This window comes from Canis lupus, chromosome 20 (assembly GCF_011100685.1).
Source record: "Canis lupus familiaris isolate Mischka breed German Shepherd chromosome 20, alternate assembly UU_Cfam_GSD_1.0, whole genome shotgun sequence".
Classification (NCBI taxonomy): Eukaryota; Metazoa; Chordata; class Mammalia; order Carnivora; family Canidae; genus Canis; species Canis lupus.
Window position 1 is genome coordinate 32,988,956 of NC_049241.1, and position 18,442 is coordinate 33,007,397.

The window sequence follows — 18,442 nt, forward strand, 5'->3', positions numbered from 1 at the left end:
AGTTTTTCCAAGGCCGTTTAATTCATTTGCATAAACAGCCAAATCTGAATCACTTGCCTGTATGAAGGTTAAGAAAAAAATATATTTATTGCTGAAAGTATTAGAGGTATGTTTAAAAAATGAAAGCTGACTCAGAGAAATAATTAACTCAGGTTCTTGCAGTCTTTAGAAGTCTGTCATATGACAAGCATTTTAGTTATGCACCCAGAAAATAATAGCTTAGATTATCTTTCAAGAGAGCAAAAGACAGATTTTCATTACAGTAACTGCTCAGTCCATAATAAGACAGCTTAGAATAAATGTCTATTCATTTCAAGGGGGGAAAATCCAGATTTTGGTCCCAACTCCCATAGTTACTAATAGGTGACCTTGTACAAATAACCTCTAAATATCCAACCCCTTTTGGATAAAAGGTATCCAGCCTGTAGCTGCTTTGCTTACCTCTAAGAGTGCTATATAGATAAAGTGAAATAAGAAAGTACTCTGACTATAAAACCCTTAAAAGTATTATTTTGTGTGAGAATGGATATATATGTAATAGTTCAAAATGAATATCACCAAACACAAGATTATCTATGGTCCCAAAATGCTTAGCAAACTGTCATGCACACTGCAAATTCTCAGTAAGTAATGATTTTTACAAAGACTACCTATTGGTAATTGAGTCCATGATCTCAAATTAAGGACTAACCCAAATGACCTTCTGCTCTTTGACCCTCCTCAGGGTTTGTAGAAGTACAGACCGCTCCATTGTTCACATTTCACTCATTCAAACATTTATGTAGTGCCTATTCTCTTGTTCTCAAGAGCTCACATCTGGCAAGGCAATAGCACATTTGCATTATAGTTATTTTGTTGTCTGTGTCCCATAATGAAATTATATACAAAGTTCTATGGGAGTATAAAGGAAGAAGCAATTAATTCCTTAGTCAGTGGGAGTTACGGAAGGTTTCACATTGGAACTGGGCCTCAAGGGATGAAGGGGAAAGGTCATTCTGGAAGACAAAACAGCAAAAAAGGCACTTGTTCTAGGAACAGAGAGTACTGTCACACAGCTACTGCACAGTTTGGGGCAAAGGGAAAGAAAGATTAATAGAAGATGGAGCTGGAAAAAAGAAAACGAGAGACAGATTTTGAAGGGGTTGTACATCATGTTAAAAATTAATAGGACAAAAAAAAATTAATAGGACAACAAACCAAGATTTTTGGGCAGACATGTAAACTGTTCCTTCACTTGAAGTAGCAATGAGAGAAGCATAGGGAGGAGAGTCCTTAGAACATTTCCACAGCTAACAAATGCCATCATTTTTCTTGATTCAAGTAACTGACATACATTAAGAACCAATCTCACAATCTTTTCACTTAAAAGTCTAAATGACAGACACTCTCCTATTTATGGAATAGATACTAAGCTCTAACATATATACCACTTGAGAAAACCAAATAGGAGCCTGAGAAGGCAAAGAGTACATTCAACCTAAGAAGAAAAGTCAAATATCTAAGCAGGGGGGAAGTAAGGTTTCAAGTATATACATCATCCACATTTTTAACTTGCATAGATAAAATACTTCATCAATTTTCCACTATTGTGAAAAGTATAAAGTAAAGCTGTGCTTTGGATGTATATCCAAACCTGGCCTTCTAAACATGTTTACATCAATATGCCTTAAACATAACATCTGTCAATTATATTACTTTCTCACAAAAACCAGCACCTATTAATGACATTTACTTCTATCAACAACAAAATTTGGTAAAACAATACACAAATAAAATCAATGATGTGCTCTTCTCCCAAAAGCTGAGACCAGGATCTCTGCTGTCATGTTCAGATACGGGGAAGAAGAAAAAACTATCTTGATCGTCAAATTCTGAAGACTCTTCCTTTGCAATGACTTCCTTGCAATGTGACATATCATTCCTGCTTTCATGCCCTTACTTCAGCACTTCTTCCCACCCAAAACTCATTCCCCTAACTCTACTTACATCCACCTTATTTTAAAAATGCTAAGGTCTAGTTTAAATTGTTTCCTATCCATGAATCATCCCTAAAATCTCCAATACCTACAGAATCTCTCTTTTTGCTGAAGTCCTAATGGGCACGTTAATAATATACTTGTCTTTTTTCGCTTTCTGGCATTTATTCATTTTTATTACCAGTGTGAATATGGTCAATGCCCTGAAAAAACGACATCATATCTAAACTGTTGTTACAAAGCCTTAAAGTAGAAGAGCAGTTAAGAGCTTGAGTTCTAGACTCTCAAGAGTCGGAATACGGATATTATAATCCCAACTCCACCATTTATTAGCTATGTGAACTGGGGCAAATTAATCTAATCTAATCTCTCTGGGCCTTAATTTCCTCATGGGTTAATATGGGAAAAATAAGTACCTATCTTAAATGGTTATTTAAGGATTAATTAAGTTAACATGTAAAGCATTTAGAACTGGGCACTGTACATAGCACACAACAAGTATTAATTAAGCTGTTACCCATTTGTTCTTGCTCCAGGCCTTCCTACATACTGTTGTTGTATCACTTTTAAATGATGGTTCTGTTATGTCAGTGCTGTGCACAGAACTTTCCCTGACCTTCCATAGTACATGGGTCCATGCCCTTAGCTTGGTAATCAAGGCACTCCACAATAATCTCCTCAGCTCCAGCTATTCGGCATCTTCTTTACACAGAGTAATAAAAAACAGACATATAAGGCAGACACTCTCTCTTCCAGGGTCTGACAACTTATAAAAAAAGAGATACAAACATAAAAACGTCATACAGAATGGATGTTCACATATAGCTACTCTCCAAAAAAAAACTCTCCAGGCCAACAAAATCAATTTCATCAGTGACTGGAAGATGTCAAACTCCTTCAAAACTACCTGCTTTGGTCTGTTTTATTCTACTCTCATCCGTTCAAAACACACAAAAACCACCCCCAAAAGACACCTTTTCTTAACATGTACCTATCCACCCCTATTAAAAAGTCTAATTCGGGATCCCTGGGTGGCGCAGCAGTTTAGCGCCTGCCTTTGACCCAGGGCGCTATCCTGGAGACCCGGAATCGAATCCCACGTCAAGCTCCCTGCATGAAGCCTGCTTCTCCCTCTGCCTGTGTCTCTGCCTCTCTCTCTCTCTCTGTGTGACTATCATAAATAAATAAAAATTTTAAAAAAAATAAATAAATAAAGATGAGTATTAAAAAAAAATAAAATAAAATAAAATAAACTTATTTAATACTATTTTATCTCAATCAACTGTTCTTAAGGGGAGCAGTCCCCCTCTGTATCCAAAACACTAGCTCCCAGAAAGAAGGAATAACAATTTTTAACCAATTCTTGTTGTTTTCTTCCCTCTCACCACTGTGCCCTCCACCAAAACAGATCATGATAGAACAGGTGCTCAAAAATATGTTTTGAATTTAAGTAAAAATGTGAAGCTAAAAGTAGAATACTACTACCACGTATTACTAATTACTATGTAAACTATAATGAGAGTGGAAATGGACTACTGTATCAAGCACTAGATTATTATGTGCCTACAAAGCCTCGAATCAGGTGGGACCATCAGAAGAAGGCAGTCTACTCACTACACCTTCTATGTAACCACCATACAGGCAGATTTGCTTGTTCAGTGGTACCCTTGGTCAACAAAAGGACTAATAACTATTCTATTATCTGCCATCTAATTTTGACCTCCCAAAAGAAGTGAAGAATGATTCAGAGAGGCAGCATTCAAGCAGGGCAATAATGGACTCCTACACCCCTGAGCAGATGATTTAGGAAAGCTTATTGAGTTCCACTTTGTGGCAAAACAGTCACCCTCCAACCTGCAGGTTTTCAGTACCATAACACATTCCACAAACTTAGCACCAAAAAATGTGCCCTAGATTTCCATGTGCCTATGTTTTGCAGCTTTTCTGCAGTGAATATGTATTCCTTGAATAATCAGAAAGTTTCAGCATCTATTACTTCTTCCAACTTTTAATGGGTCTCCTACAATGGCCAGTGCAGAATGCAAAAACCATTAGGTAAAAGTCATCAGAAAGGTATATTACTCCAATTTTCCACCTCCCAGGGAAAGTGTCAATTTGAACAAAGTTCTCAACTTCATATGTTTCAATTTAAAAGATTACTTCTACATATGCTATCACATATGAAAGAAAAACTTTCTTTCTTAAGAAAGAAAAACAATTCTCATTACCTTCCTAAGACTCCACAGCACTAGAGCAAATTGCAAAAAGCTGCCTAGATGAATCCCTCTTCCTACCACCTCAAACACCCTCCTAAGTATTAAGCCCTTAATAAGGGCCACGAAAAGGGTGCTAAGTAATTTACATGATTATCTCAATCCTCAAAACAATAGTAGGTACCACTATTATTCCCAGAAAAGAAAACTAAGGCTTAGAGATGTTTGAAAAATAAAAACTTGCCTGAGGTGATGCTTATAGTTGGGGATTCTGGTGTTGTATAAAGGAATTTGCTGGGAATATATATTAGGCTCAATGACTTATTTGTCAAGAGACAATTATAGCAGAAATCCTCAAACTGGAAATTTCACACATAAAAAACAGTAAATGATATTTGATCAAACTGAGGGTTTTCTTTGGAATTGTGTACCTCAGGATATCTGGCACATAATAGGTGCTCAATAAAAACCTGTCTGTTCAAATCTAAATTTTAAATAATTCCTAAAACAATTCAATCACATGGCAAAACCTGATAGGTTGTTTTAACAAATTAGGTTGTACAATAATCAATAATTATATTTATACCTAAAGTAATGGTCTCATATCCTGTTTTTAGCTAGAGCAGAAAAAAAAGTGAAAATGGTGGAAATAAGCTGTGTATCTTTAAAAAATAAGTTTTTCTAATTACAAATTACATTCAAAATTTTAACATGTGGGTAGCTCTGATGGGCCCAGCAGTTTAGCACCGCCTTCAGCCCGGGGCCTGATCCTGTAGACCTGGGATCAAGTCCCACGTCAGGCTCCCTATAGGGAGCCTGCTTCTACCTCTGCCTGTGTCTCTGCCTCTCTCTTTCTCTGTGTCTCTCATGAATAAATAAATACAATCTTTAAAAAAAATTTTTTTTAACATGTCATCTCAATTTATACAATACTCAATATGGATCTAGCCTTAGCCATCACAGAATAACCTTACTGTGGGGGTTTTGGTATAGCCATGAAAAGCACTACTGTTCACGTAATCACTATTTTTTAAATAAGTAATAGAAAATATCTAAGTCTCCTTTGAGTAATGTACCAAAGTAAAGCAGGTGCATTTGCAGATTATGTACTTTAAGCAAACCTATTATTTGATTAAGTTGGACCTTTGCTTAGACAAGAAAAAAGCTGGCTGAGTTAGGGCACTAGCAGTTAATTGATGTTTGAATTTAATAGCTAGAAAGATGGGTTCTATGAATACTCATTTTAAATGATTATGGGTAATCTATGAAGTCTTTCAGACACCCAAACTCTAGTTTCCAGGGAAGAAAAAAAAGAGTCTGTTCCATAGGTAAGTGAACATCTGGTGTTATACAGAAAAATTAACATATTTTTCAGTTCTCATCCTACACAGAGTAGGGCATAGGTATTATGCAAGCACAATCTTTTCCTCCTTTCCTGAAAAATGATTTATATAATAATTCCTTAATTCAGTAGCAACAGAAGTATTGCTTTCTCTCTTTTTTTCTGAGGCTCAGGTCTCTTTCATTTCAAAATACTACTACTGAAAACTTAAATTCTTCTTTTAAAAAAGACATAATCATTTAACTCAAAGAGGGAGGGAAAAGTCAGGAGGTGAAACCCAAGGTATTCCTATTAGTCTTACATAACTTACTCTAAAGTTGGAACTGATTCAGTAGTTCAACTAAAACCCGAGGTAAAAGCACAAAAATGAGTTTTTTTTAGTATATTCTCCACACACATAAAAAGTTCTTAAAATTGAAAGGGACTTATTTGTTTTCTTCTATTCTTAAAATATAAGCACCTACAGGTAAGGAAATTAGGGTGCCAACACAAAAATGCAAAAGGGTCACACTTAAAGAGCATTAAATTCATCCTATCCCATCTAGGTAATGCAGTATTTGATACAATTGGATATAATCTCAGAAAATAAATTAATTTCCTAACACTGATTTTTTTAAGTATCTCCTCTGTAAGTATGCATTAGGTATTTTTAATAAGTTCTTGCAGGGAATGCCAAAAAGTGATTTTCAAAAGCAATATATGTCTGTTCACTCAAGCTGCAAACAAAACTCTGAAAATGTAAAGTTACAGTTGTTTATGCTTAATGAAATTGGCTTTGAAAATTGCAAATTACTCCTTCGTGGGTAAATACACGTATCAAATCTGTCAAAAATGTTAAGTTTACACAAACATCTGTCCTTCCTAGAAAGACCCCAATCTGGACTCAACTAAAAGCTGTGTTAACTACATCTCACCACTGAGACACCTGAGCCTCAGTGTTAACACTGACCATAGATTCCCTGCATTGCTTTGGGAACTGCTGCTTGCTTACTCAAGCCCTGAACGGCAAATTCACCTTTCTAAAAAGACTGGAAGCGAGAAGCCAAGTTTCACTATCTAGTTTCCACCCCCCTCCCCAAAATGAATTAGGGTTTGGGATTTCACTGGGAAGGACCACATTATCAAGATGCCATCGCCCTCCCGAGGCATTTAATTACAATACCTTCTCTGTTTTCCATTCAACCACCTCAACTAAACTTCCAGTAGAACTAGACACACACAAAGTTGGTTTCCACGGCCTTGCTGAAAAGCCTCGCTTGGGTGCAAACGCTGGGATTCTGCATACATTATGCAAAAGGAGCAAAGGGAAACGAAAAGGAAAGACTGTTAGATAATACGGTGACATTACCTTGCCCGTCTTGTGATCAAACCAGACGAGAGCATGGTTCCTTGACAGCACTTTGCAATCAAAGGTAGCATTATTCTGCGCCGGTCGACAGCGGGCCACGGAGCGGCCGATTTTAATAGGCTCGTCCAGATAGACATGGCGCTCCTGAAACGGGTGCGAGTTCGGGCGGCAAGTGAAGATGGCCAAGGCTGACGGCATCGAGGACAGACTGGGGGGTGTCTCTCCTACCAGAGGACAAAGAGGAGTTCCACCGGATCCGGACTGCCCTTCACAAGCCTATCTTCCTATCCCCCCCAAAATTTTAAATTAAAACAAACTGCGCATTGTCTAAGCATAACCAGTGAACATCAACAACTCTTCACTTGAGTGGGAAGACAAGCCAGCGCAAGCCCCATCACCTCCTTTAAAACTCAGCAGCGCCCTGATCGCACAAAGTCCCCAACTGGCAGCTTTCAGTCCATCTTCTTCCCTGGGAAGAGAAGGCTCGAACATCAGACAGCTTCGGCCAAGAAAACTCCTGGAAGACAGTTTGGGGGCTGGAGGTATCCAAGCAGATGAGTCACACGCCAGTTCTTGTGTTTTGTTTGGGATCTCGGCCGCTTTTCCCCCTCGGTGGCGGAAACGTTGCAGCACTGCAGCATGAAGGAACGGTCGGTTCCGTGCGGCCAGGAAGGTCCTTTCGGGGCGAAGGAAGGTGTCGCCGAGCACCTCTGGGCAGCCACCGCCCGTCTTCAAGGGCCTCGGGAGTGGAAGGGCAGGGCCGAGGGGGGCGGCGAGGGGGTCTAGATCGCCAGCGGGACGGTCTGCATGGCTCCTGCTGCGCGGAGGACCGCCCGGGAGCTGGCACGGGGTCCCCGGCACGAGCCGAGACGGCGGCGGCGGCTGGGGTCCTCGGCGCGAGGCGCGGGGACAGGCAAAGGCGCGGGCAGCGGCCGAGCCGGGACTCCCGGGCACCTGGCGGGCGTCCCCGCGCCCAGGGCGGGGATCCGGCTGGGCAGGCCGGTGCGGAGCGAGCGAGGCGCACGCCCGGGGAGGCTCGGGGGTCTCGGCCCGCAGGAAGTTGGCGCCTGGACGCCTGGACGCCTGGACGCCTGGGCTCCGGGCAGTGGCTCAGCACACCGGCCGCCTTGTCTCAGGGTTGCCCCCGCGAGGGTCGCATCTCAGGGACGGCGGCCACGGCTCCCAGCGGACGAGAAGGTGGGGGAGGGAGGCTGGCCCGGAGATTGGGGGAGAGGCCTGGAGGCCCCGGGCTGGGTCCGCCGCAGCCTCCACCACTCGCGGCCGGTGGGGCAGGCTCAGGCTGTGCCCGACAAGGCAGGAAACTTTCCGACCTGGTGGGGAAAACATCAAAACAAACGGCCGTCAGGCGCCGGTGCCCGCCCGCCTCAGCCCGCACCCCCTTCCACCCGCGCCCCCCCCCTCCCCCGCCAGTCCCTGCGATGGGCCACGACCTCGGCCGACCTCTCCGCGGACAAGCTGCGGGGATTTAAGGCCCGGACGCCACGACGGGTCCAGCCTCCCCGGCCGCCGCCGCCGCCTCAGCTTACCTTGCCAGCGCCGGCCGCCATAGTGACTCTGACTGAAACCTACCCGGTGCACCGCCACGGGAACGCGCACCCTTCAAGGGCCCTCCTACCCCCTCTCCCGCGCCGTAGTCCGGGGTCGTCACGTGTTCGACGCCACGGAGGCCATGATGGTCAAGGGCAGAAGAGAGGGCAAGCTCCTTTTTAACGCGCCTCCGGACGCCATGTTAGTTAAGGGCTGGGAGCTTCAGACCCTGGGGACAACCCTTACGGCCATTTTTGTTAAGGGCAGGGGAAAAGTGGACCTGTTGAAGGTTTTCCGGACAAAACGTGCCAGCTTCCTACGTTACCAGCTCGGCTAGAAGACCCCAACTTTTGCTAAATTGTATTCACTATACTTCTCAGTGAAAATACCCATGAACGAAGAGAGCAGACCCATCCGAAGGAGATGTTCATTTGCAGTCATCTTAGCTGTGGGCAACACAGTCCCGTACCGCCGCCTTAGGTGTGCCCAAATTCCCACAAGTCTCAGGACTTGTGCATCAAAAATTAGTCTTCTGTGAATCCTCCTCAGAGAGAAACTTAGTCCCCGCATTCCATTTCGAATGGCCCTTCTTCTCTTGGGACCTGTCACGCACCCCCAAGGACTCCAAAGCATATTCTACCCCGGAAAGAGTGTGAGTTCAGAAAGTTTAAAATCGTGTTACTTCCAGAGGTCTAAAGGAAAACTTTTCAAGAAAAGATATGGTGGGAAGGAGTTTTATTCATTTATGAACCAAGGGTGGCTTCATTCTTCAAATTGCTCTGACAACAGGCTCTACCACTGTGTGACCTTGGGCTTTTTCTGAAACTTTGCTAAACCCTTTCAAGCCTCCTTTTCTCATCTATATAACTTGGAGATCATGGGTAACTCACTTGTTATTGTGGGATCTAGGGTTTGGGCCGTTTCTTACCTGTCCTAAAGTTGTGTGTTGGGCCCTGGGGACACAAGTGAACAAAAAACCTCAATCCCTGAAACCGCACCTCGGGTTTTGTAGGATGGGGATGGGGGGGAGGGGACAAACATAGACACAGATGGTTTCACTCTGATGTAATGAGGGCCAAGATGGAAGCAAGCCCTGAGTACTAGAGGTATCACAGGGATGGCCTTCTGGGGGAGGTAACTGAACTGAAGGAAGGTAGGGAAACCACGGTCAATGCAGTATTTGCTGAAGAGCTTCTTAAATTTCCAGGGAGAGAGACTAGCGAGAAAGGAACAAAGCTATTCGAAACAGTGGACCCATATGCTTGGCACATAATAGTGACAATAAATACTTGATGCATGAATGAAAATTACATACTGTAACTCATCACAGGATAAAGTAGGGATGGCACAAAGTGGGTCTGGAGAAAAGAATATGCATTCGATTATAAAGTATAGAGACCCTGTGTATTTGTGTACTTTGCTAGGACTCCACTAGTTCAGCAAATAGGTATTGAACTACTACTGTGTTCCAGGTTCTTTACTCTGGGAAATAAATAAATAAATAAATAAATAAATAAATAAATAAAGCTATGTTGAAAAGTTTTAATATAAGAAGATGAAAAGTTTTCATTTCTGGTAACTTTTAGGCTTATGTAGAACAAAGTAATAAAGGCCCCTCCACAAATCCCTAATGAGTTCTGTGCATGAATTTATGTTATTTGTGCCTACTTTCATTTGTCCATGCCATAAATATTTAATTGGACGCCGACTGGAAAACAGCTACTTTGAAAAGCCCTACAACAGTGAAAAAAACTGTGACTCCCTCAAGCTGCTCACAATTTAGGTGATGACATAGTAAAATACTTGCTGTCAGAGTATATCAAGAGTAATGGGAGCATGGCAGAGTAGTTTGTTTTTTAAGTTTTAATTCCAGTATAGTTTACATACGGTGTTGTATTAGTTTCAGGTGTACAATGTAGTGATTCAATTATTCTATGTTACTCAGTGCTTGTGAAGCTAAGTGTAGTCTTAATCCCTTTCACTTATTTCACCCATCCCCCACTCTCCTCCCTTTTGCGTAAATACTACTGGTATTTACCCAGTAGTACAATTACTGGATTGTAGAATAATTCTGTTTTAATTTTTTAAGGAATACCCATTCTGTTTTCCATAATAGCTGCACCAGTTTGCATTCCTATCAATAGTGTACGAGGGTTCCTTTTTCTCCTCAGCCTCACCAACACTTGTTTCTTGTGTTTTTTGTTTAAGCCATTCTGACAAGTGCGAGGTGTTATTTCATTGGGTTTTGATTTGTATTTCCTTGATGGTGAGTGATGGTGAGCATCTTTCCATGTCTGTCGGCCATCTGTATGTCTTCTTTGTAGAAATGTTCATGTCTTCTGCCCATTTTTAAATTGGATTCTTTGTTTTTGTGCTGTTGAGTTGTGTAAATTCTTTATATATTTTAAATACTAATCTTCATTCAGTAGGTTGTCTTTTAGTTTTGTTGATTATTTCCTTTGCTGCACAGAAGCTTTTTATTTTGATGTGATCCCAATAGTTTATGCTTGCTTTTGTCTACCTTGCCTCGGGGGACATACCTGGAAAAATGTTGCTATGGCTGCTGTCACAGAAATTACCACCTGCTCTTTCTTCTAGGATTTTTATGGGTTCAGGTCTCACATGTAGGTCCTTAATCCATTTCAAGGTTTTGTTTTGTTTTGTTTTTATGGTGTAAGAGAGTGGTCTAATTTCATTCTTTTGCATGTGGCTGTCCAGTTTTCCCAACATCATTTGTTGAAGAGACTTTTTTCCCATTGCATATTCTCACTCCCTTTGTCGAAGATTAATTGACCATATAACATTGTGGAGGAGTTTAAACTGAGACTTGAAAAATGAGTAGGAGTAGGGCAGCTACTCTGGTAGTAGTGGGATAATGAAATTTTAGGCCAAGAATACATCATAAACAAAGACCTAGAAACTTGAGAGAACAGGACTTTATGGGAATTACAAGTGGGCCTCTATTACTGAAGCATAAGGGGAAGGAGTTGGTCAAGGAGAGGCAAACAGAAGTGGGTTTCAATTGCTGAAGGACTTGAAGACAAACAACCAACTTCAGAACATTTTCATCTCTCTCCTAGGTCAAAGTAGATTAATGAAAACCAAGGTTTCAGAATCAGACCTTGTATCACCATTTACCAGCACTATAAACCGTAAATTATTTAGCTTCTCTAAGTATGTTTTCTTATTTGAAAAAAGTAGATAATGTCTCACAGAGTTGTGTAGGATTATGTAGGATTAAGTAAGATAATGCAAGCAAAATGCCATCTTTCTTTGATGCCTAGAAAATAGTGGATATTCAAACAATATTATTTTTTTATTCTTACTAACAGTAAGAATTTCTCCAGCCTTTCACATATAGTAAGGAGCAAGTTGTATTATCCCAGTTTGTATATGGAGAAACTTTTTTATAAATGTAGAGATAAAAAGTATCTCCATATGTTAAGTTCTACTACAATATCTCCTAAAAATTAATGCTAAACAGAATAGGTTTTTTTTTTTTTTCTGTGAGAAAAACTGGGATCGCTGTAACCTGGAATGGTAAAAAATCTTACAAAGCTATGCAGGGTGCTAGAAATGCCAAAATGGCATTGAAGGCATTCTTCACCCACTGGTATTCGGCAGGCACAGAAAAGTCTTAAATTAAGAAATCTCATACATGAGATATTTTGAATTCTAAGCCATGTGGGTGTTCTGCTTTCTGATTCTGTATCCATACAATATTTTAATTAAACAAAAAAATATACCATGTTTTGGGGTGCCTGGCTGGCTCAGTCAGGAGAGCATGCGACTCTTGATCTCAGGGTTGTGAGTTCAAGCCCTATACTGGGCATGGAGCCTACATAAAATAAACGTATATGTCACATCTTGAGAACTTTGGAATGGTAGTATTTTCCAATATTGTAGCTTTCTCTCCTTTTAAAAATTTTTATCTTTTTAGTTATGATCCATGCTAATTTTCAATCTTAGAAAAGCAAAGAGAATTGTAAAATCATTACCCTGGTACCATGAAAGATAGGCCATTATTAGCATTTCAGACCTGTAGGAGACAGCTCTGTAAACTCACTTAATATACAAGCCCCCCCAAGTGATAATGACCTAATTAGACTTTAACCAATGACACATGATATAATGAATTATGGAAAATTTGCATAACTGCTTAAGCAGAGTATCTGGATTACAAATATGGGTAGGCAAACTAATTAAAGAGGAGGCCTAGAGTAGTCAAAAATTAAAATTGAGAGTATGTAATACTTTTTATAGCATATAATGGCTTATTAAAACTAAAGTTTCATCCTCTTTTCAATAAGGAATACTTTCCTCATTAGGGAGATGTTAATGAGTGGAAATACCCTGTCATTTCCCAGGTGCCCAGGGTGGAGTGGCCAGACATTCCAGAGGTACTGCTCATCTGTTTTTAGTTTCCTGGTTCTTCAGGAAATAGAAGAAAAGTAATTACCTAAAGACAAGTAAAGACATTTATTTTTCTTTTAATATCCTTTTCTGTGAATATAAATAGAGGAATTAGAATATTAATTCTCAAAAGGACCATGGACAACTTATCCAGCTCCTTAATTTTGCAGGCAAGGAAACTGCGGCTCAGAAAAGGGACTTTCATTGAATGTGTATTTACCATGTAATAAGGAATTTTTCTCATGACATCTTTATGTGGTATTAATCCCATTTTATAAATAGGGGAAATGAGGCTCAAAAAGATTAAATGATCGTAAATCAGCATGCTAAATGTAAAGTACATGCTGGGGGTTTTTTCTTTTTAAAAATATCTTTACTGGTTTTTTGGCTCGATATAACAATACATATTCATTGCATATATTCAGATAAGCAAAGCAAGGAAAATAAAAGTCCTCTCTAGCTTCATCACAAATCCTCAGTCTAGAGCCAACTACTATTAACAGTTAACTATATCCTTCTAGATATTTTTCTAAGCCACACAATGCATGTCCCCCCCCTTTTTTTAGGGAGAGAGAGAGCGCAAGCGCAAGAGTGGGGGTAGAGAGGCAGAGGTAGAGAGAGGATCCCACACTGGACATGGAGACCCACGTGGGGCTCTGTCTCACTACCCTGAGACCATAACCTGAGCCAAAATTGACTTGGACACTTCACTCACTGAGCCACTCTGGAGCCCCTGGAACGCCCTTTTAAAAGTACCATCAGGCTCTGTGCTGGGGGTGGAGCCTGCTTAAGATTCTTTCCCTCTCATTCTGCCCCTTGCAACATTAAAAGAAAGTACCATATAATTTACTAGAAATGGGAAAATCAGGGGTACTTGGGTGGCGCAGTAAGTTAAGCATCTGACTCGATTTTGGTTCAAGTCATGATCCTGAGGTCCTGGAATTGACTTCCATCTCGGGCTCTGTACTCAGCGGGGAATCTGCTTGGGATTCTCTCTCTCCCTCTCCTTCTGCCCTCACCGCCCCCCCCCCCAACTCTTTATTTCTCTCTAGAATAAAATATTTTTTTTAAAAAGAGAGAGAAATGGGAAATTCAACACTAGGAGCCTTATACCTAAAAGTGATACTTTAAATAAATAGCAAAATGCCTATAGGTAGTAGAAGGAAGGGAAGAAATTATGTTTATTTTTTCAATCTTGTGTAAGTCCACTTTTGATTACTTGAAGTGTTCTCTTGCTTTTTATTATCAATTTAAGAATGTTACTTGGGGAGGGGGGTGCCTTGATGGCTCAGTTAGTTAAAGTGTCTGACTCTTGGTTTTGGCTCAGGTCATGATCTCTGAGTGGTGAGATCAAGCCCCACAATGGGCTCCACATTCTGTGTGGAATCTGCTTAAGACTCTCTCTCTCTCTCCCTCTGCCTCTGCCCCCACATGCATACGCTCGCTCTCTCTCTCTCTCTTTCTCTCTAACATAAATAAATATATCTTTAAAAAAAAAAAAAGAATGTTACTTGGAATGCAGTAAATGCATAAGAATAAAAGGCATGAGTCAGAATGCCACATAAGGCATTTTTTATGACTCTTTATTGGTATATTTGGGTTTGTTTTTAAATAGTTACCAATTAAAATATCGGAGATTGTTTATATGTGGTGTTTTTGTTCGTCTAGTGATTTTTTAAAAAATATTTTAAGTATATTCTTTATTCTAGGAAAACTATGACTTTTGAATCATTGTCTTTTAATATAATTATTTGCGTGTCTTTTTAATAGTTCCATCAGAGCTTTTGTTTCAGACAAGTGCATTGTCCCTACTGCTATACAACACTGTCACAGATAATGGTCAACAGTATCTTACCAAATGGCTATAATTCAGGAAATTGATAGATTTCTCAGAGATCTTTGGTTTTAAGCAGCCCTAAGAACACTGTTGGAAATGGAGTGAAGATACCCAGAAGGAAGATGAGTCTAGAGTCCCTGCTTCTCCTCCACCCTCATTCCTACCAAGTATGCTCAAGGCTTGGTGGAAAGACCATTTGTGGAGTCTGCTGAGCTTTGCAAATGGCCAATTTCATGGGTGTGTGACCTAACACAGGGACTGTACTAAGAAGGACTCTGCTGTCTTGAAATTCATAATACTTTTTTTTTAAAAAAAGGGGGACCCCATTTTCATTTTGCTCTAAACCCTTCAAGTTATGGAGCTGGTCCTGCTTCCAGTCTCCTCTGTACGAGTCTAGCATGTTGACTAACACAACACATGAAATGCTGTAAGAGAAATTAGTGAAAAGGCATCCCTATAGAAATGAGACTTTTTTAGGTGAAACCAGACAGGTCCATCTCCCCATTTCCAAAGATCTAATTATATAGCTCGGTATCAATGGGAAAGATGGTTGCAGAAGAAAACTTGCCTTGATTTTGTAGCTTATCTTCTCACTCTAGATTAGATTCTGGAGTTATTCTTGGAAATGATAATGAGAATAATATAGAATCAATATAGAATCTCTGCTCATTAAAATTTTACATTTTATTGTAACATTTTATTATAAAAAATTCAAATGTACAGGAAAATTGAAATAAAATTACAATGAACACACAAATATACCCACCCCTCCTTGATTCAAAGTCATTACCATTTAGCCACATTTGCTTTATCTATTTATGTTTTCTGAACTTTTTGACAAGTTGCAGACACCAACATACTTTGCTCCGAAACGATCAACATGCATTTCCTAATAACATTCTCCTAAATAATCACAACATTTGAAGTTGGAGTTTTTTTAAGTATCTTATTTTTAATGCAGAAAGCTTGGAAAACAGATAAACACAAAGAAAAACCAGCCATGTTTCCAGTGCCCAGAGATAATCACCATAAGCAGTTTGGTGCTACCCAGAAAAATGGCATCATCTCTTACCCATTGCTTTGTCCACACAGAATGAAGCACCTTTACATTTTTCACCCTTAACAAGAACATTTTTTATGCTTTCTGTGGTAGGCAGTCTAATGTCCTTTCAAAAAGATCCATGTCCTCAAAAAAAAAAAAAAATATCCATGTCCTAATCCCCAGAATTTATGGCATAGGAGACTTTGCAAAAGGTATGATTAAGGGTACAGAACTTGAGCTGGGGAGATTATTCAGGGTTATCTGGATAGATCTACTTTAAATCATATGAGCCCTTAAAAGTGGAAGAGGTAGGCAGAGAGTAGGTCAGAGAGATGTGACATGAGGACTCACCCTCTTGCTAGCTTTGAAAAGGGAGGAAGGGGGCCATGAACTAAAGAATAAAGGAAGCCTCAAGACACTGGAAAAAGTCAAGGAAACTGATACTCTCCTAGAGCTTCCAGAAGGGAACTCAGTTCTCCCAACACTGCATGTTAGCCTAGTGAGACCCAGTTGGACTTCTGATCCACAGAATTTTAAGGTAGTAAATTTGTGTTGTCTTAAGCCACTGAATGTGTGGTAATTCATTATACCAACGGTAAAAATGAATACATCTCCCCATCTGTATTTGCCTTTAAAATGGTAATCTTTTATTCTTTGGGATATTTTTGAGTGATTTTTCCTCTTCATTTGGCTTTGAAAATGATAATGATTAACGCAATGGAAAAATAAAGGCAGAATGCCTTGGTTTTGCTGTGAGAGGACAACTAGATCTCCTATGGTGTTTCTCACCCGGGTTGGGCTCATACATTTATAAATTAATGTGGTAGGGGAGGGATTGCTCTACAGTCCTTTTATGAAATTCATTTGGAGGGGCACTTGGCTGGCTCAGTTGGTAGAGCATGTGACTCTTGATCCCACACTTGTGAGTTTGAACCCCGTGTTGGGTATAGAGTTTACTTAAAAAAAATTCACTTGGAATTATGGAAACTATTAGTTGAGGAAAATAGTTTCCTCTTAATTTCTTTCATGGATCTTTGTACTTGCTTTTCACAGCACTTGTAACAATTTATAATGAGGTTCAAGTAGAACATCTTCATTACTGTTTGCTTTCTCTCTGGACTGTAAGCATTTTAAGAGTAAGGAGTCTGTCTGGTTTTATTTTCTCTTGTTTTTCCAGCACCTAACACAGTACCTGGCACATATAGTAAGCACAAACACATTTGTTAAATGATTGGATCTTTGGCTATGAAAGTTCTGGTTCTTGAGTGGCTAATATAAAGCTAAAAAAAAAATAAAAAAAATAAAGCTAAACTGTTCTACATACTAGTATTTAAAATAATGTTAAATTATATATAATATTAACTCTTTTTGTAGAAAAAAAGCTGTTTTCAACATGAGCTTGGGAACCTCTTTGCCAATGATTATGCTTTATTTTTAAAGATTTTATTTATTTATTCATGAGAGACACAGAGAAAGAGAGAGAGGCAGAGACATAGGCAGAGGGTGAAGCAGGCTCCCTATAGGGAGCCTGATATGGGACTTGATCCCAGGACCCCAGAATCATGACCTGAGCCCAGCTGCGCAATGATTATGCTTTTATGGAGATTTCTTTCCTGGATACAGATTCAGACTGCACTGTCTGAATGTCATTCTGGAGACATTAATGTGTTCTTGTGTATGTACGAACTTCTTCTGAAAGCCCTCTCAGGAGGTCAGGAACAGATTGTCAGGAAAGACAGAGTGGTGTCTTCACTTCTGGCTGGCAGCTGGCCTTACAGTCCATCAGGCAGGGAGCCCACCCTGGGCTCTTGTGCTCAAGTCAGATTGTGTTTCACCACACTAAACACCCAGATGGAGCAGTCGGGGCAGTGGAGTTAAAACTGCTGATGAACCTTGCTAGAGACTTTTCTAAAAGCCACAACTAACAGAAAGTTTGCTCTGTTTTCCCAGGAACAGTCACTTCTGGGGGTGTGAAAGTGGAGCATCATTAGTGAAACTGAACAGCAGTGTGATAAGCCTGAAAAGTACTTCCATGCTAAGCCTTAAGGAGGGAAGGGTGTACCCAGGCCCAACTTTTTTTATGCAACCTAAGTCACGGCTCTGTTTGGACAAGTGTTTCTGAAGGCAATAGTTTTTTTTCTCTAGTCAGCTATTACTGGCTAGGCAAGCAACACCCCTGGTCAACCTAAGCCTGTGGAAACTATTGGAAAGACAGAGGAGGATCTCAGAGAATGTAACTAAAGGCTGAAGAAGCAAATCTCAGGAAGGATGGGAAGCAAAGTTAATGAGCAACAAGAGCCAATAAGCAGCCTGTCTTTAGGAGGCCTCTTTAGCACCAACTTCAAGAGAAATCAATCAACTCACCCTTTTTCAGTCCTTGAGTCCATATCTTTGAGATTCAAATGAACCAGAGACCACTGAGACAGGTTGGGTTACATGTTCATTTCACTGCAGAAGGGTGGGGTAGTTTGAAGGACCATCCCACTAACTGTATCCAATAAAAGAGTGATGATTTTTCCAAAGCTGTTGTCATGAGAAGGGGAAGGATTTAGGGGCATGCAAAAGTCCTAGATGTTCACTTATCAGCTTACTCACTAAGTGTGCATTCAGGAAAATTAGTCTTCATTGTGCCCTTTGGCAAAGAGGTTTTGCTGACTATGGAATTGAGGCCAGTAACCTCCTATGTGACCTTAGACAAATCATAAATCCTCTCTGAGCTATAG

General features: G+C 40.3%; 2 protein-coding genes across 40 annotated transcripts in view; one reads left to right on the plus strand and one right to left on the minus strand.

Moving 5' to 3' along the window:
- SLMAP (sarcolemma associated protein) overlaps positions 1–7,758 on the minus strand; it is a 146,362-nt gene extending 138,604 nt beyond the window's left edge. For 9 of the 39 annotated variants that reach the window (XM_038566085.1, XM_038566086.1, XM_038566061.1 and 6 more), the window contains exon 1: positions 6,880–7,751. In XM_038566085.1, the coding sequence (XP_038422013.1) occupies positions 6,880–7,077 (198 nt within the window). In that variant the 5' untranslated portion in view covers positions 7,078–7,751. Of the gene's footprint in view, positions 1–6,879 lie in introns of all 39 variants that reach the window. The other 30 variants (XM_038566051.1, XM_038566059.1, XM_038566063.1 and 27 more) reach the window with 10 other exon arrangements.
- A 1,104-nt stretch (positions 7,759–8,862) lies between these two features.
- Positions 8,863–18,442, plus strand: part of DENND6A (DENN domain containing 6A) — a 90,033-nt gene continuing 80,453 nt past the window's right edge. The window contains exon 1 of the mRNA XM_038566099.1: positions 8,863–9,079. Within this exon, the coding sequence (XP_038422027.1) occupies positions 9,008–9,079 (72 nt within the window). The 5' untranslated portion in view covers positions 8,863–9,007. The remainder of the gene's footprint in view (positions 9,080–18,442) is intronic.